This window comes from Parasteatoda tepidariorum, chromosome 6, assembly GCF_982258835.1.
Source record: "Parasteatoda tepidariorum strain Cologne lab strain chromosome 6, Ptep-v5.0, whole genome shotgun sequence".
NCBI classification, from domain to species: domain Eukaryota; kingdom Metazoa; phylum Arthropoda; class Arachnida; order Araneae; family Theridiidae; genus Parasteatoda; species Parasteatoda tepidariorum.
The window spans coordinates 42,509,443-42,535,747 of NC_141760.1; the positions used below are offsets into that span (position 1 = coordinate 42,509,443).

The 26,305-nt window shown below is 30.0% G+C and overlaps 1 protein-coding gene across 6 annotated transcripts in view; it reads left to right on the forward strand.

The window, feature by feature from the left end:
- Positions 1-26,305, forward strand: part of LOC107455051 (uncharacterized) — a 78,405-nt gene that overhangs the window by 13,357 nt on the left and 38,743 nt on the right. Inside the window, exons 2-8 of one of the 6 annotated variants that reach the window (XM_016054722.5) lie at positions 1,514-2,115; positions 4,109-4,720; positions 5,272-5,341; positions 7,251-7,372; positions 9,402-9,497; positions 14,347-14,550; positions 15,733-15,861. The exons of 1 other annotated variant lie outside the window; for it this stretch is intronic. In XM_016054722.5, coding sequence (XP_015910208.3) covers positions 1,514-2,115; positions 4,109-4,720; positions 5,272-5,341; positions 7,251-7,372; positions 9,402-9,497; positions 14,347-14,550; positions 15,733-15,776 — 1,750 coding nt within the window. In that variant the 3' untranslated portion in view covers positions 15,777-15,861. Of the gene's footprint in view, positions 1-1,513; positions 2,116-4,108; positions 4,721-5,271; positions 5,342-7,250; positions 7,373-9,401; positions 9,498-11,202; positions 13,017-14,346; positions 14,551-15,732; positions 15,862-19,049; positions 19,350-26,305 lie in introns of those variants that run through there. 4 more of the 6 variants (XM_016054726.5, XM_043045453.2, XM_087165740.1 and 1 more) reach the window with 4 other exon arrangements.

Consider the following 26,305-nt stretch of genomic DNA (forward strand, 5'->3'; position numbering starts at 1 on the left):
ATTAAATATTTTTTACAAATACATTTCTCTTTTATTGGTATTAAAAAATATCTTCAAACATTTTAGCATACTTAAACAACTATATTTTCGACCAAAAAATATTATTAATCTGAAAACGTAGTATTATATGCCAAAAAAGAATGATAAGGATACTAGAAAATGCTATAAACACGCTACAGTAATTTTATTAAAAAATTTGTGCTCTTAATTATTTTCACTCTCTCTTTCTATAAATAATTTGAAATTAGTATATTAGTAATATAAAAGAGATAGTACTGCCTTTGTTGCAACACTGAAACAAAAGTATGGTAAAAACTACAAATATATATATATATATATATATATATATATATATATATATATATATATATATATATATATATATATATATATATATATATATATATATATATTATTATTATTATCCTAGTGTTTCTTGAGAAATGTGACAAAATGAGTTTTGATGTGCTTCCAAGGAGTCCTCCAAGGACTTTGTCCAGCCCTTGGAGGAGTTAAATATTAATTGTCTAGTTAATTTGTAGAAATTGAAGAAGTTATTAAACTAGGCGTCCGCAAATCTTTAGCAGTAAGGGCATTCACGTGTCTAATTTCGAGAATTTTTTTTCTATTTTTTATCGTGAAATTTTTTATAACCTTTTAATCATCATTCAAAGCATGCTGAACACTGTAAAGAGTTCATAGAAGTATTTTTTATTTATTTTCCAATATTTATTATTTTTTTCATCCTCCACAACTACAATGGTAGATATCTACAATAATGAATCTCTTTAAGAATTTTATCAGTATTAGCCTTCTTCATATTCATTCCTTTATCTTTTAAAAATTTATAGTTTGGTTAAAGAATCAACCTGCATGTGCAATATAGTGGGCTGGAAACAAATCAGTTTTTGTCATAGCAATTAATTGACACGAAATTGAGTACATGCTTAAATTTTAAGAAAGCTAATTTATAAGATATTTTCGTATTTAGAAATATTCTGGTACATTGAAGCTCATTAGTTGATATCTTTCTTCATTCTTTTTTAACTTTTCTAAGTCTACTTTTAATGATATGTGTTAAAACTGACAACCTGATCCGCGTAGTATTGTTTACACAATGAGTGTGAAGATATCAGATCAACTTTAATGATACCATCAATTACAGTTAAGTATGTGAGTAAGCAGTCTCTCTGTCACCACCGATGACTGCATGTATGAGTTCAAACCATACATCTACATTAACTCTTTATTTTTATATTGTTTTACGTGATAGTAAGGTTGATTGCTGTTGTTAACAATAGACATCGATCATTCCGTTTCAGACTGAGAAATATCGAAGGTTTTGAAAATAATTTGTCCACCCAATCGATATGTAGCTTTAAACATATTTTTATATGGTGCATGAACAAACCTACTTAAAACAATTACTTTATTTAATAAGCATATAATATTTTTTGTAATGAGACAGATCTATGGATATTCTCATTAATGTGCACGCTTTTTCTATCAACAGCTATGGCAGAAGAGGAGGTGGTGGCAGAGGAGGTGGTGGTCGAGGTAGTTCGTCCAGAGGCAGTTCATCAAGAGGTAGCTCATCCAGGGGATCAAGCAGCGGGAGTAACACAAGTCGAGGCACAACTTATGACAGAAGTCGAGACAGAGGTTCTAGCAGTGATAGCAATCGTAGTCCGCCGGCTCCTGCTCCCAAACCAGAACCTCCTAAACCAAAAGCGTCTGTCAGACCTTATGTACCCTCTCCTGCACCAGCACCTAAACCTTCAGCGCCAGAAATGCGGCAACCAGCTCAAAATCCTAACTTTAAAGAAAATCCTAGTCAACCAGCATATAACCCAAATTTTAAAGAACAAAGTCCGAACCAGCAAGCCAATAATCCTAACTTTAGAGGACAAAATGCACCTGGGAATCAGCAACCTCCACCATATTCTCCCAGAGAAAATCCTCCAGGGTATTCGCCTGTCGGTCAACAACCACCACATTCACCAGGTGTTGCACCACCTCCTTATTCAGCAGGTGGTCATCAACCAGCATATGCTCCCGGTGGTGTTGCACCACCCCCATACAGTGCTCAAGGCCCTTCTTATAATCCGAACATGGGTAAATGTTCCTTTCGTTTATTTATAAAAGATTGATTCTCATGCAATACCTAAATAATTTTCGACAAATCTCGGTGAATTTTTCTACCAATAAATTTTTATACTAAATTACTAAAAACTAAAATAGATTTACATTTTATATTTATTAAACCTAAAAAGTTAGATAATAAATAACACTGACGCAAATAAAAACATCATCTAGATTTTATTTATGTACTCAATCAGAGAACAAAAAGTCTTAGAAAAAAGAATATTGACCGTTAAATGATGGAAATGCATTATTGATCGATAGGTGATTAAAAATTTAAGTGCCACTTCATATGATGAAACTTTATAAGTTATGAAAGTCGTGCATCTTTATTGAAAGACTTGAAAGGGAAATTTGAGTGGTATCAATATCAAACTCAGGTGCGTTAAATCGTGTATACTGATCAGGATTTTAATTTTTTGAGAAAATGCTTTGCAAATAGTTTTACTAAGTGATCAGAGAACATGATTTGTCCCAGCTTATTATACGTATACTAAGTAGTCAAGCGCTAACAAACAATAGGATCCACTAGTAACATGGTTCTGTTTCATTTCGATAACCTTTGGTTTCTAGGTAAAACCGTTTATGGTGACTTAGGACCAGATGATACCCTCACTTTATAAAGGCGATTTAGAATATCAGGAAAACGAAAAGAGAAAAGGAGATTTAAAAAACAAATCTGTTATCAAGGAAGAGAAAATTATTTTACAGTAACTTAAGAAAAAAAGGAAAACCTCAAAAACAAAAAGGACAGTAAGACCCATATAGCAAAATAGTTTTTATCAACAAAAAAAAAACTTAAATCCTCGATTAATGTTTTTTACGATGAAGACGATAGAAACAAATCAGATACTGTTTGTTTATATCGTAACAAACGTATAACGTAATCATATTTTATAACGTAATCATATTTTCTAAGTGAAGAGAAATGTGGATCCAATATGGAAAGTGTTTTTCTAGGTCCAAGGAAAGCTGCGGCGAAGCGGTAGAAGATAATTACTGCATCATATGAGAATTGAGTACATAATATCCTTAAAATGTCATTCAGAGTAAAAAATATCTGTTATTTTTTCATTGAAATTCTAGTTCTTCCTTAATTTTCTATAAAGTTTACATATGTACCCGGTCATACCCCACACCAATTGGTGTAAGTTCGGATGATTTAGCTTTTTTAAGAAAAAAAAAATTTATGAAAGAGAATAAAACAATGAAGAAATTGGTTAAATCTGGTAGTTTCTGAGGCGAATACTTTATCTGCAACAGTCCTTCGAATCATAGTTACCTGGTCTACAAATCGAAGCAGTTTTGAAAAAATTTTTATGACTAAAAATCTGACTGATGAATTGAAAGGAGATTTAATGGAGACTGAAGGGGATACTTAGGATTGATGGGAGGCATTATAAAGTTAAGTTTATAACTTTGTGTGACGCTCTTGAGGTAAAATATTGTATAGGAAAAATTGAGTTATAATGCTAATAACTGCAAAAACTGCTTTACTTAATCTTTGCCTACATGATTTAATCTACTCCAACAGCTATATATATGTTCGTTTTAACTAATTTGACTTTAAGGAGCCGTTCAAAAAGTACGTGCATAAAAATGGAGAAATTTTAACCCCCCCTTTGTGCATAACCGTACACAAGGTCTTACCCCCCCCCCTTAGAGTACGTACATTTTATTAGTCTACCCCCCTTTTTCATAAAAATTAAAATAATTATGTTTTAAATAAAATTAAATATTTATTTAATATAATTTATTAATTTAAATTATTTAAACAATAACACCCAACTTTATGTACGTACTTTGTATAATACCTCCCCCCCTCCCCATCATACAAAACCGTACAAAATAGCAAATCCCCTCCCCCCCTTCGGGATGTACGTACTTTTTGAACGGCTGCTTAGAAACTTTTTTTTTAAATAAGATATTTCATAGGTACAAAATTATGACTCTTTTTATATTCTAGGAGTTCCCAACGCTAATTACCCGAGACAACCAGGGTCACAAGGTATACCGAATGCAAACTACCCTAGGCAGCCGGGATACCCGTCCGCTCCTGGAGGACCAAATTATCCATCTCAAGGTGGTATACCTGGAGCCAATTATCCTAGACAGCCTCCAGTTGCTCCAAATACTTTGGGAGGACGTGTTTGGCATCCCCAATCTGGAATGCCAGCTCCAGCTTATATGAACTATGGAGGATTGCCAACAGGTTCTAACATGTACCAAAAGCCTCTAAAGAAGCAAGGATTTCTGGGCTCTCTTATGTCTATGGGCCCATCTCACAAAATGGGAAAAACACCAAAATATTATGGATCCTATCCGAGTCCTTATGGCGGAGGAGGTTTTGGCGGTTTCGGAAAACATGGTGGTGGTTTTTCTGGGAAGTCTGCAGCTATGTATACAATATTGCCTTACATGGCAGCAAGGCAGACTAAAAGTATGTTTAGGCCTAGATTTGGTTTTATGCCAATATTTTTACCTAGTCCTTTTCATCATCATCATTATCATGGCTATGGATATGGTTATGATGGATATCATAATCACCATTATTATGATGTTTATAACAACCAGTATGGTAAGTGTAATCCAAAATTTTATACAATTTTTAATACCTCATTTACGTACTCCAAAATATTTCTTTCTCGCTATACATAAAAATAATTAGTCAAGATCACACGTAGCTAATGAGAACAGTTATTTCCTTTATCCTGTCATGATTTTGTCGAACAGTGTGTAATTAGGATTATTTTTTTAATTATCATTATTATTTAGTAAAAATAAGTATAAAATATACATATATAGTTGAAAAGTAATTTTGCAAAGTAATTTATGTGTATAAAAATAATGTATTATTGTGCGTGTATTGAAGTTTGAAGTTAGCATTCTCACAGCGTTTAATCCAGATAATGAGGTAATGATGTAACAAAAAATTGTAGAAATTGCTGCCGGTATGAGAAGAAGATAAAGCTAAGTAAGTAGTAAAAACTCATTTAAAGCAATATCAGCAATGATTACATTTTATTGCTTATTTATTTGCATTGTAAAATGTAACTTTAGTGTAAAATATAATTTTTAGGATTATTGATATATCGTGTTTTATTAAGATCTTTCTCATTACTGTTTCAGTTGGAAAATGCAACCGTCCACTCACACCCAAGTACTTCAATATCTCATGCAACTCCACAAATAGCGAGATGTAAGTATATTTTTTTTATATTAGTATATTGAATCTCTTTTTGCGTATCGCTAAAATTAGGACAGACATAGTGACTTTATAGTTTAGTCTAACAATGTGTCCAGAAAACTAACCATGACCGAGTTTCGAACCTGCGGTTGTCGGCGTTAGAAGCAGGCGCCATATACGTTGAACTATTCAGAGGTCACAATAAAAGGGTCACATCGACAATCACTTCAATGACAGGCCAATCCATCGACACCACTTCAGCGACAGGCCATTTCGTCGACAGGACCATTTCGTCCACAGGCCATTTCGTCGACAGGCCATTTCGTCGTTAGGCCATTTCGTTGACATGGTCATTTCATCGACAGGGTCATTTCGTCGACAGGGTTATTTCGCGACATGGTCATTTTATCGACAGGGTCATTTTATCGAGAATGTTTAATAGTTTAATTTGAATTTTATCCTATGTGTTCCCCAAACATTTATAAGTTCTTTTACCTTATAAAATAGACATCGTTAATGTAAAAAAAAAGAAAAAAAAACTCAAAATGACTCCCTATCCATGGTATGCAATGCAGTCGAAATGATCGTGTATATAGTTAGCCTTTTAGTTTACTGAAAGAATTTTATGATACGAATGGCAATTTGATAAAGTTGAAAAAAAAATTGCAAAAAAATTAAAATATCTCTACGTGTTCGGAAATATGGTTTTTAAAATAGCATATATAGCTTTTATATTTAAAAACATAGTTTGATTGCTATTTTTAATGGAACTTAACTTGGATATAATGAAACAAAATCGAGGATTTCGCCAATTTTTCTCTTTTTTTTATTAGAATAATAGACTCTTCGTTATTTTAATGTTTGTCATATGTTTGTATAATTATTAACTAAAATTATAAACTTCCTTTTTAATAATTGATTTTCCAAACATGAGCAAGCTGTATCAAACCTCCCTAATTCAGTGTGGTTTGATCGACGGGAATCGTAAGAGGTTTTTGAAATTAGTGAATAATAATTAAATAAAATGTCTTTTTTTAGTGTGTTTTAACTTGTTGTGAGGATGGCTGGAAAATAATAAAGAGAGATTTTAGAACATATGCAACTAAAATTAAGTTGTTAAAAAAATTATTGCGTGCAATTATTGTGTTGTAAAAAATCTCAAAAACCTACTGATGAAAAATAACAAATTTGATCTGAAATTTTTAAATGAATGTAATTTGCATTCATAACTAAATCATATGAAGACAAATATCTATTACTTGCTTTTTTGTTTGCTTATGGGGTTTTCTTCTTAATATTGTATGAAATCTTCTTCGATCTTTTCATGCTGGGCCTTTTCTCGCCTTTTTTTTTTACCAAGATATCTGTTAAAATCCTTGATTTGGTACGATATGTCGAAATTTTCTAAAAAGCTATTTCGACAAAAATTATATTATTCGTGATTTCTCATTGAATTTTATTTGCAAATGGCTTATAGACTAAAATAATACTTATGCTGTTATCAGGTGCTCACTGGCTAAATGTTTAAGAAATAAGTAAAACAAAAGTGGGATGATCATATGATCGAGCCTTCCATGTTTCTTTTTATGTTTGTTTACAAGGCATGCCATACATGTTGAAATGTATGACTCATTTTGCACTGGTGCTATGTTATGTGTATCTAAAATAATAATAATAAGAAGAAAATACTGAAAAAGTTCCTTCTATTTTAGAATCTAAGTTTTATAGTTACTTCTAAAATTAAATTAATTTCTTGGTTTCAATCAATTTTAAAATAAAGAAACTGTTACGTATACATCAAAAACTTGCTTTTGCATTGAAGATCAGCGCTATCTTTGTTAGCTTTGCAACATTTTTTTTTAAATGAATTCATTAATTTATTTATTGGAATTTCAATTCTTATTTATTTATTTATTTTTAGAAACTGTGAAGCGAAATGCCAAGAAGGATATCGCTTTCCAGAAAACACAACATCCAAGGAGAACAAATGCTGGCATGTGACTGGAGTTTGGCGACCAACAAAGAACTTCCCTGATTGCCAACGTATGTATGAAAGCGGCAGAAATGAATATTATGCTGTTAATCCACTTGGAACGGATCATGACCATTTAATGCTCATAAAGTCTTAGTTAGATTTGAGGTTCAAATGGTTTCTCAATTTATCCTGATTTGGAAAAGGTTACATTTCTGTTCAGACGAAAAGATCCTCAGAAGTTCTGTAATAATAGGTATTTTGTAGCATCAAAACGGATAAGAACTGAAATGATCCTCTAAATAAGGGTGGAAATGATTTACTGAATATATGTTAAAAATTATTCACTGATTCAATGCTGAGTTCAAATGGGACTTTGATCTTCATACTGTTAATTCAATTTATTACGCGCATAATGCTTAATTTTATTTTATTTTTTTATAGGCATTTCAGTGCTACTTGGAAATTACATTTGAAGCAAAAATATTCGTAGAATTTCAGAATTTTCACAATTTTAAAACCACCACATTTTTAAGTACTTTATTCCATAAGTAAAAGCGCAATACTTTAAAAGAGAATCATAGCAACATAGCTGGAAAAAATTAAGTTAGTATTCCAAGGGTTGAAACAAAATTAAACACGAATTCACGAACAATGTGAATCAGCATATGAAGTATAAAAATAGGTTATTCTGAAAATTTAATATACATCATTGCAAATTCGGGAAGCAAAATAAAGACAGAATCAAAGTATTTCACGTTTGACAGGTCTATTTTTCATTATAATTAAATATCTGTATATCAATATAACATTAAAACTAAAGTATAGCCAATTTTTGTTTGGAAACCTGGCGAATCAATAAGCATAAGACAAAAAATATTGATCAGTTATTTGCTAAAAGTTCAATTTTAACTTCTTATTTCTGTCTAGCTTCTTAACCAAAATCCTGGTTTTAAAAAAAACAAAAAGCATTGATATTACGTCCACTTAAACACGCGCGTAAATATTGCACTAATCTTATTCAAAATCAAGCCTCGTTCCTGCCTATCTTTTCGTCGAATCTTCGTCTCTTCTTATAGTTTCAATAATCTGCTAATAGGTGTAATGCTTTTATGTACGGCGAAGACTTTAATTTAAATAAATAAAATGAGGAGTAATCAATTCTATTCATGATTTTTATTGAGTTCGCTGAACAAGACAAACAATAATCTTATTTTTATTAGTTTTGCAGTCCTTTACTTAACTAAAACAACTTTAACTAAAGTCATTTATAAATTGTTTTGTTATTTTTTAAACATTTTTTAAAAACTAGTGAGCTGCGCCCCCTGCTCGCTAACGCTCGCCAACCCCCGAAAATTGCTACGTAATGTTATATGGTTTGCTCCGCAAACCAAGCTCGCTTCGCTCGCTACTAACTTAGGTACATTGCAAATGCACAAAATTCTAAGAATTCAAAGCAATCATTCAAATCCATATAACAACTTTTTTTTTTAAAAAAAAATTACATCTTTTTAGTAAGTACTGAGTCCTTAAAATAAATTTGAATTCAAATAAATGACATGTAATTCGTTAAACCTATTAGAAGTGTGCTATAGTATAAAATCTTAAGATAAAATTTCTAAAACTGATATCTCTTTAAAAAGGTTAAAATTTCGGCTATAATTAAGTCTATTAAAAATTTAAATTAGTGAATTGCAATGGAAAAACCTGCATAAACAAATAAATTCTAGTAAAACAAATAAATTCGTGATATAAATCAAAAATTGTCAAATAAATTCGTAATACATAAATTCGTGAAAAAAAAAAAAAAAACGCTTTCGACAAAAAACCAAAATAGAGATCTATCGACAAAGACTTCTGCCTAGCTTATGCTCTCCCTGGTTATTTCAGTTTCCGTTTTTAAAAGAGCTATATGTTGAGCCATCTTAGCTAGATTTGGCATGTGACATTTTTAGCTGCAATCATTGGTCTATTTTCTAGCGTTGCCATTCGGGGAGTTGTAATGAGGCTTTTTTTTATCGCCGTGTAAGAGAAATATATATATAGATTAGTCAGCTCAATAGTAAAAATTATATTCATTATTTTTGTCTTCATTTCCAGCTGTTTGCAATCAGACATGCTTGAATGGAGGAAGCTGCACCAGTCCAGATGTATGCGGATGCCCACCTGAATACAGAGGACCCCGATGTGAACATCGTAAGGACTATTTCATTCTACAATATTTTAGTCATAAGAACGTTTAATCAAACACATACAATGTTAAAAAAAACTCAACGTTCAGTATAAACTTTGACCTAATTTTAATCGGATTTTTAAGCAATTAAGAAGCAATGGTTTAAAGAGGCCTTCTAAGATATTTCAATCAATTAGCGCAGAGAATAATTTTTGTTACGAAATCCAACATAAAAGCGCATTTTCCTAGAACAAGGATTTTTTTTCTCTCCAAAGAATTTGTATTTTTTTTTCAAGGTACAGGGTTTGTCCTGAAAAAGAGTGTAACTGATTTTACAGTCAAATGAATGTAGATCGAAATATGCGCTTACCGGTTGGAATTGGTGTTGGTGACAGGGTGACTTACGTGGTGGTGAAGACTCAGTTTTAGCAGGCGTGGTAGATTTGTGTAATATTTAGAAACTTTTCCCATCTTTTGGTGTACCGCAATAGAAACTTTTCCCATGATAAAGATAGTTTGTGTAGCTTCACGGTAATAAATCTAAGTCATTTCGCAATGGCTATGATGAAGACTGCGCTGAAAGGCCATAAACAGACAACATAAAAGCGCACCAGTAAGGAAAATGAGACGCATGTGACTCAACTTTTTAACTCAGTCGATCGTGTTCAAGAGCTGTTGGGTGTTCTTTTAATGAAACATTCATTAAGAATTCCAAAAACTGCCATTCACGAGACTGTGGCGAACAATCTGCAGATCGGAAAAGTGTTTAAAGAAATGTCTTTGCTATTCCACCTTCCTCATGATCCGCTTCCACGCAGATTCAAAGGTGCCAGCGATTTACCAGTCGCTCTATAGACCTACCATTGCTAATCTAGACTTCTTGGCCCCGTGGTTGAAAACTGCCATGAAAAAAACATCAGATCGAAAGCACTTTCACTAAAACTCTAAAGAGTACTCCGAAAAAGGCCTACCTACTATGACGCTTTTGATGCCAGAAAATGTCTCTGAAAGAATGTATCAAGGCTGAAGGAGCCTAATTTAAAAATTTTTTATCTGATGTTTTGATCGGAACTAAAAAATCTCATTAACATTACTTTTCACAAACTCGTTAACATTACCTTTCAGACAAATCCTACACTTTAGGTTGAAAGTATTTATTTCCTAAAGTTATTTTAAATTTTTGCATATTTTGTAATATGCAATCTGAATCTAATTGCGCAAATCAGAGAATCATTGCATTAATAAAACTAGTTTATCTAAAGATAGTCTCTTGTAATATATATTTGTTATTTCTTCTCTAAATATGTAGAAGCGAAAACCTATCTGTCTATATGCATGCACGCATGGTTGGGTGCATTTTAATAACTCGAGAACGAAAGCACTAATCTGCATATTCTGCTTATAAACAATTTCCACTTTCTGGCATCATGTAGATCACACACAATATTGAAAATACGAAAATCTATTGTGGATACCTATTGTTACTGATTAAACCTTCTTTAATACTTTTAAGCATCTTCGCTAATTGGCATGACATTTTTCTTCTTTACGGCTTGCTAACCTAAAAATCCTAGGATATATTTCATCCATCTACATTGAATTGTTTGCATGCAATATTGAAAAATCATATTCTTTTATTGCTTCAGCCATTTGCTTCTGATTTTTGAAACTAAAATATGACTTTGCAGATGTGTTTCATTATCTTATAAAAATATATTTTTATTTCAGTAAATTACTTCAGTAATGAAGAAGTAGACATTTTTTTGAAAAGTTTCACTGTCGTAGCAAATGGTTTACCCTGGTCATTTCAATAATCATACCACCCCTCTGCATATGAATTTGTGTAGAAATGGACTCCTTTGTACAAAATTTGTAAATTAGAATTAGCTGTATGTTAATATATGGGTGATTCTCACGAAAAACGACAACTGACAGTCTTTTGGTCCAAGATATAATACTACACCACTAAAAGAACTTTTCTTTAAAAAAAATTCAATAAATATCATTGCTGTTAGAATCTTAAAGTGACATTGCACTAGCATTGGCTGTTTTATATATTTAAGAAATTTAATTGAATTTCAAAATGTCATTTTCCTGGTATGTCATACGCAATATTTCCAATAATAACTAGCTTCAAAACTTCCCATACATTTTCAATATCTAATTTTTTCTATCTTAACCGTTATAAGCATTTCTAGAATATGGTCAGAGGGTATTATTTTCAAAAACTTTGTTGAAAATAATTTTTTCTATCAATAATTTGTTTGTCACATGAAAGTCAGTCATTTTCCTGGCCACTTTTGTTTAGTTATTCATAACCAAAATAGATAGCTCCAGCAATCAATATCTTAACTTAAGAGATTGATTAGAATACCATCCTATCAGAACATCTCTTATTGCAGGAATAAAGAACTAAATTTCTGAGTCAAAATGCATTTCAAAACATTTTTCAGGGTGAGTAGGTTTTTATGTTGCTATTTTCCTGTCTTCTTGAAATCATTAATAATATAAACTATATAGATTTACCGGAGTTATTTCAAGAAATTCTGTTGTTTTCTGCGGAAAATAAACGTCTTAGGTCGAAAGGTTAAATTAAAGTTAAATGCTGCAAAATGGCAAATTGTCATTATCCTGGCTGTCATTTTCCTGGCTTGCGAATGCCAGAACATTGACAGTTGCCAGAAATTTTTTTAAACAGTATAATGAAAAGAGAGAAAGCAAATATTAACCTAATACCCAGTTTATGTAAGATTGTAATATGCTTGTAAAGATTTTTTTAAATTTAATTATTGATTATTATGCACAAATTTATTCTGTACATATCAACAAAAACATTTTTGATTCTTTCAACAGTGGATAAAAGAATTAATTTAAGCAAAGACTGTGTCAAAATTTCCAAGAATATCATCATTTCAAAAATGTCTGCTTCTTACCCAATATCTTCCAGGCTTTTTGCTTCTACAAAAAACTTCGAGATTAATGAAATTTTGCAAATTTTTCTTATTTTCTTTGTTTTAACTGTTCCTTTGCAATGTATTCAAATTAAAAACCATCTCATTGTGTGTGTTGCCCTCTAACTTTTATTATACTTAACTAATTTGTTCAAATTGTTCACAATAATTATTTTTGGAATTTATTTACATAAGAAGTTAAAATTAACTTTTCAACTTTGTCTTCTTTGAGTTTCTTAAGCCGAGTTACTTTCTGTTAGATTAAAATGACTGTATTCTTAATTTCTAAGCTAATATGTCATTTTCCTGGACTTCTAGTCATTTTCCTAGCATTCAAAATTTGGTGAATTTCTATTTTTTTTTCCTTGAGAAATTGTCAATAAACTACACGGCTGCCTGTAAGATATTAATAAATGTAACTAAATATATATACAAAAAAAAAAATGATTATTTTGAAAACTTTAAATGTGAAGAAAAATTTTTCCGAACTGTCACGTTTCCAAAGAATCACCCATATATTAAATTTAGTAGTAACCCATGTAGATATGTATTTCATTTTAAAAGGAAAGAAATAAACTAATCAAAATAAAATTTGTGTTGTTCTTGAAACAAGTTTAAAAATTTCATCATATTAAAGCAATCTTTAAATAAGATATCGGGACTTCAATAATATAACATGCAATGAATATAATTTTAATTCTGTCACGCTTTTTTCTAAATTTCTTTTTTAAGTGTCATGTACCTTCTACAACCGATGGCCTACACAATTATTTATGTAAATGTGAAGGGGGAATTATTCAAAAAGATATACATTTTGAGTTTAAGGGAACTTATATTTAAAAATTCGAGTAACAAATTTGTTCTATGAAGTATATAAAAATATCCTAAGGAGATCAAATTTTATTATTCAACAGAGTAAACTTTACTTAGTGTTCTAAACATAACTGACAATTTGATAAGTGAATTAAAGAAAAATGGATCCTTTCCTTTCTGAAAAGGAATCTATGTATATATTTCCCAAGAAGAACGCAGCACTACAACCGTATTCCTTCCGTTTTACCTTAATTGATTTGGCTTTCCGAGCCCAAATCTGCGGGTTCGATCCCCGGCCAAGACACCGGATTTTCGGGATGCAGAAAATCCTCAGCGACCATGTCGTATGATTATGCGGCATGTTAAATATCCCTGGAGTGCCTTGTTGGCGCTCACTTATTGGAGTGCCTTATGTGCACTTTAGCATCCAAATACAGTCTCGGTACTGCCATCTAGTGTGGCAGAAACTAGACGTCCAAATTAACATGGCCAACGGTATCTCACCCATTGTGGTGGTCCTGAAAGAGTGGATACCACTTCTGGAGAACGCACTAGGTCTGCTCATCGGGAAGACTGATTGTGCAGCTCGTAGGAAATAAAAAAAAACTTTGATTTTTTAAACCATCCATCATTTTTGGGTATCAGGTCTCACTTTAATTTTCCTAAATCTTCCGTATACAATTGGCTTAATATACAAACTAGTCCAAACCTCAAAAAATCGTTTGGTAACTTAATAGTTGTAGCAAATGTTAAACACACAATGTTAAAACACTTCGCGTGTTTTTATCATGGTCAGCAGTGCATCTAAAACCTAGACCTGGTAAACTCTGTACCTTAATAACAAGTGAACAGCAAGCTACAAAGACTTAAAGTGCACCAGCTGCTTATATTCGCAAAATCTTTTATCAACTTCGAGATCCAAATCATGATCACTACTTCTGACTGAAAACTTGAATTGACATTCAACTTATAACAGCAAAAAGCTGCTGAACAATTTACGAACAAAAAATTAAGACAATAGACGACATTTTTACACTGATTATTTAATAACTGAAATGCTGAAATGAAAAAAAACCCTGCAAAACTAATATATGCTAGTTTTTTTTAGACTTTTTGAACTGTGACATCAGGAAGTTGGCTGGAAATGTCAAGATTCGATGGGTATGCACTCATACAAAAAATGGAACAACATGCAAAATCAAATGCAAAGAGGATAAAGAGTTTGAGAAACCACCCCCTGAAGAATATAAGTGCACACCTGACGGAACATGGACACCATCTGAAGTGCCATTATGCATAGAACCAAGTATAGGTACCACTATGATACTTTACATTTAATGCAATGTTGCAGAATATACTTAAACGTATGTGTTATTTGTGGGACTCAGTGCGTATTTATATATATAAAAAAATATTATTGTTTATAATATTTTATTAAGATTTTTTGAACAAACAAATTTTAATTAAGTTTTGCTTATGTTTAAATATGAGAGCGATCGTTCAGAGGTTATAGCACTGCACTGACGTTGTGAAGAATTGCGGTTCGATTACCAGTGGCGACTACCAGTGAAATCAACCCCAACTTCAGATACTAGCTTGTCTGGAAAGTAATGGCGGCCTGTGCGCAGTGATGACCATAATGCCACAATCAAGCCGTTGGTCACGAAATCGTGGAGGCATATCCTCACAACAGGCTGTTGCGGGAATGCTTTACTTAATGACTAAATATGGTGTTTTGTAATGATAACCCTTAACTGATATTATTGATTAAAACACCAAAATTAAAAAAAAAAATTTAAAAAAAAACGCATCAAAATTTAAAAAAAAATTTTTATTAGTCATTTTTGAGATTAATCAGGTCAAAGAATGTTCTGAAACCATGCACCATAAACATCAACCATCAAAATCACAAACAGTCTAGGATCGAACCCCGACCGCTGTTGACGGAAGTCCGATTCTCAAACCACTGGGTCACTGCCCACAACTGCCCTTCAGTTTCCTTTAATACACCTTTCGAGTTGTGTCCGTTTTCTTAAATACGCATTTTTTAGTTATGTGCATTTTCTGTAAAGGTGCTTTTTGAACTGTGTCCGTTTTCTTAAATGAGCGTTTTAAACTGTGTCTACTTTTTTAAATACGCATTTTGATCTGTGTCTAAACAAAACCTTAACAGCGTATTGTTTTCATATTTGATAATAGAAACTTCAATATAGTCAAAATCAATATCTACATTCAAAGTAACCGACATCTGGATCAATTGTAGATTTGAAAGGGAAAAAAGGCCCTTTCCACCTCTGATGCAGATGTAGCATTCCTTCACAATAAGAATATGTTTTAGATTTCTAAAGCTACTGGATTATTCTTTTTGCCTCTCGTTGACTTCTCTATTATCGATCTAGAAATAGATTCTGAAACTTTAGTGAGTTGTATTGATAGAAGTTGATGAACTTATTTCTGTATCTCTTCAGTAATCTGAAACTATTTTTTTTTTCAGTTTCAGGAAATGGCTCAAATAATGAAACTGTGTCCACGAGTTGAATCAATACTTGAAGATATTTTCTTAACGGAATCAATGTACAAATTTTGAGAGATGACAATAAATTTTATCACATTTTTGAAGAAATGCATTTTTTTTTCCTTTTCTAAATTTGAAAATAAGCAGTAAGAAGAATGAGTACAACTTTGGTATTTATAATTACTTATTTGTTCTTTTTTTAAAACATGCTTTAAAACTTATGATCTGGTAGAAGAAAATTGATGATTTTAATAAGAATCACTCAATATTTTTTACCAATAAATAGCGTGTCATTATATAAATCGTTGTTCTTCCGTTATAAAAATGATACTCCATATTAGTGGGTGAAAATCACTTTTCCAAACACATTCAGCCGTGTAACGTTAGTGCTTCACAATAAATTTCGAGAAAAGTGGCCTGACAACTTTTTTCCAAAGCTTGCAACTATTTTCTAAAGCTTACTCATGAAACTAAGTTTATTTTTTAGTAGTTTTTTGTTGCAAAATCATAAAAAAAGGCTAAATATATAAAAATCTCAATTTTGAATTTTTTGTCTCTTACGTAAATTTTTCTATTGCACGATAGTATACTGGCTTCTAAAAGTTAAGATATATCTTGTTTTCAGTATCTAATTTGGAAATAAATGAATGCAGAAACAAGAAATTTCGTAGAAATCCGCAATAAGAATTTTTAATTGAATATGAAAGAAAAATTTACGCATGTTCTAACACTTATATGAATTACTCAATTGAAAAAACTTGCTCATGAAACTAAGTTTATTTTTTAGTAGTAGTTTCTTGTTGCAAAATCATAAAAAAAGGCCAAATATATAAAAATCTCAATTTTGAATTTCTGTCTCTTACGTAAATTTTTCTATTGCACGATAGTATACTGGCTTCTAAAAGTTAAGATATATCTTGTTTTCAGTATCTAATTTGGAAATAAATGAATGCAGAAACAAGAAATTTCGTAGAAATCCGCAATAAGAATTTTTAATTGAATATGAAAGAAAAATTTACGCATGTTCTAACACTTATTTGAATTACTCAATTGAAAAAACTTCATTCGTTTCAAAAATGTGTTCAAATTGGAATTAACAATCTACACGTTTTAAGAGCTAAGAAATGAGCACCTGCATTTATTTACTGTTCAATATTTTGAGAAATACTCAAAATATTGAACAATAAGAAGACTCAAAATAACATTGTTGACTAACATGCACATAATTTTGTAATTAAATACCTTATTATAGGCATTAATCTGCAAGATCCTATTTTTATTGATAGCTCATTTTTAAAGCACAGATGTTTCACATGTGGTAATTTTTTTTTCATTATTTTTTTATAGAGAAATTTCATCTGTTATAATATAACTTCGTTTTCAACAATCCATTGTTATTTTAAGATTTATGATCAGTAATATTTTGAAGTATGAAAAATGCACGAATTGACATATAAAAGAGATGGCAATTATTTTAAATCCTTATTTTCTTTCATTAGTTCATCTCCTCTCTTCCTGTTTTTTCCAGAAACGTAAGTATTTCTATTACTCTCTCATCTATACCCTCTTTAATTGAACATACAAAATGCAAATTTCTAATAAATACAAAATTTGCATTGAATAAACCACTGTATAAGAATAATATCCTAGGGTTTCTTGTTCATATTTAGTATTAAACTCGCATGATTAATCTATAATAAAATACTAAAATCAAGAGTTTGTTCTGTGTATTTGACTTTCTTATAACTACAAAACCGTTTGTGCTATCCTCCTGAAATTCCAACAGTTGCTGAAAGGGGTAATTTTAGGCTCAGACTTAAAAAATCGTTCTTAGGTTTTAAATTATTTATTTTTCGTTATGTCAGATAAACTGAATGATTAACCTAAACGTGGGGACATAAACGAACTTCGTCGCAAAATTAGTAATTAGTCATTCACAAAATTCGTCAAAAATGTACCGAACCACTTGTTTTGCTTATAGTAATGCTTTAAAAAGGAGACTCTATAAAACTATAAAATTAAATAATTTAAAACCAACTGTTTCTGAAATGAAAAATAAGTAAGTTATGTACTGAAAAACAAAATTAATGGATATATAGTATTAATTCGTTTAGAAAAAACGTTAAGTGATGCTTAATTAAATAAATAATTCACAGAAACTGAAACAGTAAGATATTACTTGATTTAAAATGGGCACCTATTTTTTGAGTGCTTGAAACATATCGACTGATATTTTCCAATTTGTATATTTTTGAAGCGAATGAGGTTTTTAATCAAGTTATATCAAGCTTAATTAGTTTTTGTAATAGTTACTAATTGAAGTAAAAAAATAAACTATGAACTAAAAAGCAAAATCAATGGTGAAATGGTAATAATTCATTATTAAGAGAAGCGTAAAAAATAGCCAAGCTATTATCGGCGCCAATTATGCGTAATTAGTTTTGGTAATAGATACTAATGTCGCCGGGATAGCCCAACACCTCCTAGAAGAAGGAAGGCCTCAGCACGGATCAATTTAGTAGTCTGATATGACGAAGTTAACTGCGCAGTTGACGAAAAATAAGAAAGATGTCATTACGTTCGGGGTACGAAGCTGCGCAGTGGTTGAAAATATGAAATATGTCATTACGTTTGGACTACTAAAGGATAGTTATGGTAACACGTGCTGAGGCCTACTCTTTTCTAGGAGGTGTTGCATAGCCTGGTTAGTACGGCACCGGGCATTTCAAGCTATGTCCAAATTCTTAAATTCATATATACTATGTATTATGGTATTTATGGTATGGTATTTCATTATGGTATATTATGGTATTTCAAGCTATGTCCCATTTCATAAATATGCATTTCAAGCTATGCCTAATTTTTTAAATCAGCATTCTGTCCAAAATAAAAAGTTCAATGACGTTATCTTTTTGAGGAAAAGTATCTCATATTTGGCGACTTTATTTTCAAAGGCAAAGATCTTTCTAAGTACTATATATTCCCTTTCTAGTACATAAAATATCGCAAATAGCTCTCAGGAAAACCGCAAGAGGAAGTGCACAAAAACAAACTTGAATCAATGAGTCCGAAAAAGAAGTCTTTTCACAAAATATCTGCTACAGACGACCTGCCTTCGATTTCATAAATTCAATTAAAATAAACATTGAATGAAAAAAAAAAAAATGAAACAAGTTGATATTATTGAAATTTTTACACGAGTGTCGAGTGAAGTTTGTTTGGACTTAATAGTGAGAAGTTAAAAGAAATAAAGTTTAAAGGTTAAACAGGATAACTTCTGACGCACTCTTTAACAAAGCAACACGAATTCCGATAATATTGTTGTTTGATGGAACTAAAAGGTTCGAACTTCCCTCCCTTCCCACACCCATATCACGGACGTTGTCTATTCGGAAAAACACTTGCTGACCAATTATCATGTAGTGGGCGAACGCAGAGGTTTCTAAAATGATTTCCTTCTTGACGTCCGCTTGAAAAAAGGTTCACTGAAAAAAAACTGTAGCAATTGATAGATGAAGGGTTAATGCTATGAAGCTTTTTCTAAACCCCCGATGGCTACTCATTCTAATGCTAATTATTCTATGCTTCTCATCCGCGTAAGTACTATTTTATGCTTTATAGTGCTTTTAATATTTTTTTAAAGGTAGTGCTTTATGATCAATAATATTTTGAGAGGGGGGGGGGAAGGGAACTAATCGATCGCTCAAGGCTATTAAAAATTCGTATAATCCATGAGTTCGTTCGAGTTGGTTAAATTTTGTAATCGGAACAATTTGTAACACTTAACGTTGCTACATTATATATATATATATATATATATATATATATATATATATATATATATATATATATATATATATATATATATATATATATATATATATATATATATATATATATATATATATATATATATATATATATATACATATATATATATATATATATATATATATATATATATATATATATATATATATATATATATATATATATATATATATATATATATTGTAATTGTATTTGGTATTATTTTCTCTTTCAAAATTGCGGCGCATTATGTAGCAAGAAATTTGACAATAAAACTTCAGCGTTAAAGTTTATAAATGAGACCGTGAATCCGCACTTTATCAAATGCGTTTTTCAGGTCTAGGGGAATGGAGCCAGTATGCCTTTTATTTTAGAAGTCCTTGTGTTCCTGTGATTCTGAGAAGTTGGGGGCAGGTTGAAACCCGAATTGCTGGGGAGTGATGATATTATTATTGCCGTGATATCTGATCCTGTTGAGTATGATTTCTTCGGCGATTTTATTTAGAAAGAAATTTGAAAATAAAAATTCGGCTTATTTCGCAGCGAAGAAATCTGAAAATAAAACATCGGCGTATTTGGTTGTAAGAAATTTGAAAATAAAACTTTAGCGTATTTTGTAGCAAAAGAATTGATAATATAGTTTGTCTAGAACTATTAAAACCTTGAGTACAACTATGATTCTTTCTTATGTCTTTTTTGTGGGGTTTTGTTTTATTGGATGCGCATTGTATGTAATTATGCTATACCATTAGAAATAAGAACATGAATTTTTAATGACACCTTGATTGTAAAAATTTTGGATGTACACAAAATGCCGATTTTCAAAAGCAATAGTTAATTATAGTTTCGCAGAGATACAGCTACAAAGAGTTATCTTAGGCTATGTAGAAGAAATTTATGAAATATAATTAGGTTTTACTTTGAATTTACTTAAGTATTATTTTGAACTATTTCACTATTTATGTATAGATTAGAAATATTTTTAGAACAAAGAAAATAATAATTGTTAGTTTAAACAGATTAGCAAAACAGTCTATGTTTTTTTTAAATTTTAAAATGGTTCTTCAAACATTATATATATTTTTTCATGATCAAATTATTTGTAATTAAATTCAGAAAAAAAATTAGTAATGAAATTTATATTTCTATGATACGGTGGGAATAAAATAATTGCTGAAGTTTAAGGAGAGGAAAAACATTGCTGTCAAGTATGATTATGAAGATAGCGTGTTTTTAAGTTGGAAATAGACTTATTTTACGGAGTGTGAATAAACAAAACTGCACGCCGATGATTGATGTTAAAAAAAGAGAAATCGGATAATAGATAGCGAGCAGGAAAATTCTAACTTTCCTAGAACGATAAAAACTGATTATTTGAAAATGTTAAAGTAGCTGTAACTGACTTAGTATTTTAGTTAGAGAATTGTATACTGAAATATGTATTTTTATTTTCCGACGGAAAAAAAAATATTGCTTGGATTTCCATCTATTGTAATTATTTTTATACTTTCGACTAGAAAAAAGCTATTTTTATTTACGAAAAATACGTGAATACAATTAATAAATAAATTCAAACTGGCATTAAAAATTTTGTATAATCGTTGATCTAATGAGTGATCAAATTTGAAATATCTTCATTTTTAAAAAAAAAATCAAGCAGTTGCTATTAATTTTAAATTTGAATTTAAAAAAAATTCTTATTATAGATGTTATTATCTGGGGCTATATGAAAACCACCGACTTCCCATATTGCCATAATAATAATATTATAATAATAATATTATAATAATAATATTATAATAATAATATTATAATAATAATATTATAATAATATTATATAATAATATATTATATTACTATAATATATCATAATATAATAATAATATTAATATAAAAATATGATATAGAATTGTTCAAGCGAGTATTTTTAAGAGCGATCACGACTTCCTTCTGGGAAACAATATATTGTATTGCTATCCTTACGGAAATTCTGGATTCCTACTTAAATACTTATACAGAAACAATCCTAGGGAACATTTTGGTGTAAAAATGTTGCTTGTGGAAAGAGTGGGGCCTGTAATTACATCATCACAAGCCTTTCAGAATAGTCCGCAACCTGCAAAAATACATGATGTGTTGTTTTTTTTTAAAAATTATAAAGCGTACAACTGCACTTAATGCAAGTGCATAGTGCATTTTACGACAAGAAAAATAATGATTTTTTTTTAAATGTAAACGAATCTATAAAACATTATCAAATTTAAACCTAAGCATCTCTTTTCGAACAAATTTTCTACGCATTAGTTCGGTTAGTTTTAAGTGAAGGTTGTGCAATATATGAGAGCTTTCAAAATCGAAAATGTAATTACAGATTTCGCCCATTCTTATAAACAAACATTAAAAGGCAGCAACATTTGTAGTGTTATTTATCCGATAGAAATTTATCTGCTCCCAAAATAGAAAAGAAAACAAGTCTTATCATTTGAGTTTTATCGTATGCTAAAATTTGCAACGAAACGTTTTAAAGAGAAATTAGTCATGTTTGATCAATAAATATTATGATTTTTTAAGAAAGAGGGTCTCTTCTGTATAAAATCTTGTCTTTCTTGGTGGTTTCTTTTAAGGGGCGTCCCTAAAAAGCAGCATCCGCATTTGCTGACCACCTTTGATATGATGTGGTTGTTTTTGACGTGAGCCTAGAAATTTCAATGCCGATTCTGGTTCCTGAAATAATTGGAATACCAATTTTAATCAGCAGCTAATTAAAAGTTTAGGCATTTTATCGCCAACAATGGATTTGTCCATTTTAACTTCCTCGCCATTTTCTTTTATTCTTTGATTTGCTTAAATAGGGATCTCGAAGATATTTTTCTATCCTGCTGAACTACATCATCCAATTTAAAGTATAGTTCGATTAGAAAGTGAAAAATGCCATAGAATGACATTATTTTAGATAGCAACTAGTAGTTCAAAATTAGTATAATGCTTCTAAAAAGCTTAACTGGTTTCGTTAGTGTGTTTTATGTTTCGTTAAGACCATTAATTATAATACATGGAGAGAAAAATGCTATCAAACATAAAATTGGAAACGTGAACATGTTTGACAGATGAGATTTTGGATATTATTTTGAGAAATGCAAGTGCAAATATGTCACGTAATATCAATGTTTTAGATAAGTAAAAACAATGTCTAACTTCATATAGGTTAGAAATTTTAATAAGTTAGAAATTATATTAAGATGGAAATGTATTTTTACTGAAAATATGTTTATACCAGAATAATCATATTTTTCTTCTGTTTCAAAAGATAACAAATGTTAATAAAATAATTTGGTTTTGCTTTCATTTTGTTTCAATTTTTAATAAAGTACTAACATAATAACAAATCTCAGCAATCTAAACTAAAATTAGTTATCTAACTCTTGCTAATGAATTTTTTGACCATATTATATTAAAAGTACAGGTCGTGGGATTTCCTAAAATTATTGACATGACATTCTGGCACAAAAGGTGAAAATCTAGTTTCAATAGATTATGGCGAAATGCGCATACTTAAAATTTTAAATCGTATATTTAAAATTTGATTTCTCAAAAACTAATGTACCAATTTTGTTCAAATTTTGTATTTTGCCATTTGAAGTTATATGGCTTAAAATGATGCAAAAATTTATGTACCTTAGAATTTACACTTAGAAAAAAATAAGGATTAACCTATCAGAGTATGATAAAATTTACCGAAAATTTTGCTTCAGAGAAACACCAAAAAAGTTCGGTAGTTTTGACCAAAGCGCTTTGTTAATGATTTTTGGTAAAATTTAGAATAAAATAGGATTTTAAAATATGTGATAAAATGTGGTAAAATTTAGTAATTTTATGATGATACCATAGAGCATGGCATAAAAACCATCCATTCTGTGCAATTTACTTTTCAGTTTTGCATGTAATGTGTGGTAATAGGAACTATAACTTTAAAAACCAGAATTTCCGATGAACTATTATCACATGAACGGAAAAAATACCAAATGAATGATTAACCAGATTTTTTTTTTCTTACCAGAAATGTCATTACCATGCAAAACGGTAATTTTACTAGAATTTTTTTCTCCTGCACATTTTATTTTCGGTAATAAAATAACCGAAACGTGTAAATAATATAAAAAATAATTTTTTGCTTCAGATAATCTTTGGATAAGCAAGTTTAATTGTTGTGTGGTAAAAAAATTTCGATTCTCTTTAAAAAACTTGGGGCTATTCACCATATTTTGAAGGTCAAGAATCCGAATTGGATGGGAAAAAAAAAGCATGTTTATTGTGAAGAACTGTTTTATGCTACTAAAGTTTCATGTAAGATTATTTTGTTAATATGTCGATCATAAGGATATAAAGGAAAATCTAGATCAAAGAAATGTTCAATTGTTTTTGAGAAAAAAAATAAACTTAGGAATACAGATTGTGTGACTGAAAAAGAAGTAATTCTACTCGTTGACTACACTTATATTATTATAACAGTTCAAATAGGAAAGTTTTTTTTATTTTTTAAATCGAATTAAGTTTTTTATATTTTTAAAAATTTCTTTATGAATATTAAGATTTATATCTGGCAACATCTATTTCATCTGATTTTTTTTCTTGACATCAACTCACGCGCAAGCTTATAAAATAAGGATTTACAGTGAGATAACGAAATTTTCCCACAGCAATGAGCAATTGTCATTATTTATAGCAAAAAAGTAGATAAATTTGTGAGAAAAAGCACATAAAAATGCAATACTTCTCGAACAATTTGGAATTTCGGAGAAAAAATATTAGCTGCATGTCTGCAGGCTGCAAAGCGGCACACACGACATTTTTTACTACGTGTTCAACAGGTAATAATTTTCTTATGAGTTATGTATGTAAAGTTTATTCATTTCATTTCATTTTTTGTTTATTTTTCTACACACTATTGTAATTTCAAGTTTCTAAGTTTCATAGCTTTTGCGCAGCGAAATAAAATTAACCTAAAATTAAACACTTAAAGCATTTTTCCACATTTTTTTTTTTAAAAAATAGAGCGATAACAAATGAAACAGCAATTTGAAAACTTTAAATTATACTTTATTTGAAATCAACAGTTTTAAAACAATCACTTTTCTAAGCTTTTTATAATTCAATTTTTTAGCTCTTGTCAATATAGATTGCGTAGTTCTGAATTAATTGGATGAACATTCTAGACTTCGTTATTTCTAGAATAACTTCAAGCAGGAAGTCGAAGTATCTTGGTCTTATATAAGTTAACTTCCGATATATATATAAAAACGAGTGTTGAAAGGAAGGAAATAAAATATGTTTTGATTGCTTTAAATATTCCAAGTTGAAGTTGTCTATGAATACACAATAGGTGTGTCGTCAGCAATTGTAATATGTACTACTATGCAACTACATTACACTAGACCTGAACGAAATATCGTAAAACTTCGTTGTTTTTCTCAATATCACAATAACGATATATTAATATATCTTCTTACGATATATCGTCAATACCTACAAAAAATATCGTAAATACGTGTCCTGTGATAAATATCAAGTTTGATTAACTATGATTATATCGTGTTCATCGTCGACAACGACAATTATTAAATAAAATAATATCTCAGTCATTATTGTCAAATGATAATATCTTAGTAAATATCTTAAATGATAAAAGATAACATAATATCGCAATAGCTATTAACAACAATATTATCGTGAGTTTCGAGCTTGAATCACTCGCAAACTTATTGATATCAATCTTTTGGCATTGGGTTTTTAGATAAGTATGATGAGCAAAACGTATTTAATAAATGTTTTTCTTCAATAGGGTAACAATAAAATTTTCCAATGTAAAAATAATGCAATTTAGTTAAATGAAAAATGTTTGCTATATATTGTGACATATTAATTCTTTCCGTCAGTATGAAGCACTATATCAAAGTTCTGACTTAGCAAAGCACTAGTTAATGAACATAAAAGGGGAAAATTAAAAATTTTTTACAAATACATTTCCTAAAAAAAAAAAATTTGTTTTAAAAAATATTTTCAAACATTTTAACATACTTTGAATACTATATCTTCGACCAAAAATATTATTAATCAAAAAACGTAGTATATTATATACCAAAAAAAATAATGTTGAAGATATTAGAAAATGCTAAAAACGCTGTAGTAATTTAAAAAAAAAAATATGTGGTTTAGATTGTTTTTCATAAACACTATAACTCATTTTAAATTGGTATACTAGTAATATAAAAAATATACTATTGCCTTTGTCGCAACTCTGAAAAAAAGTATGGTAAAAACTACAAGAATATGGTAAAATTTACCACGTTTCTGGCTCAAGGACAAAGCTTAGTAATTTTTACCGAAGCGTTTTGGTAAAATTAACAAAAAAGTATCGTTTTGTAACATGTGATAAAATTTTGTAAATGTGGTAAAATTAGATAATTTTATTGTGGTATCTTTGAGAATGACATATACATTATTATATTAATTACTTTTCAATTTTGTGTTTTTCACTACATGTGCGATAATAAGAACTATAATTTTGAAAACCAGAATTAACAGTAAACCGTTACAAATGAACGGAAAATATCGTATATTTCCGTTTTTAATACGAAATTTTTTTTTTTTTTTTTTTTTTACTATAATTTTTCAGAATTTTTTTTTCTTCTTCGCAAAGCTCTGCACACTCTTCTAGTCAAGGCCGCAGCCAGGATATTTTTTA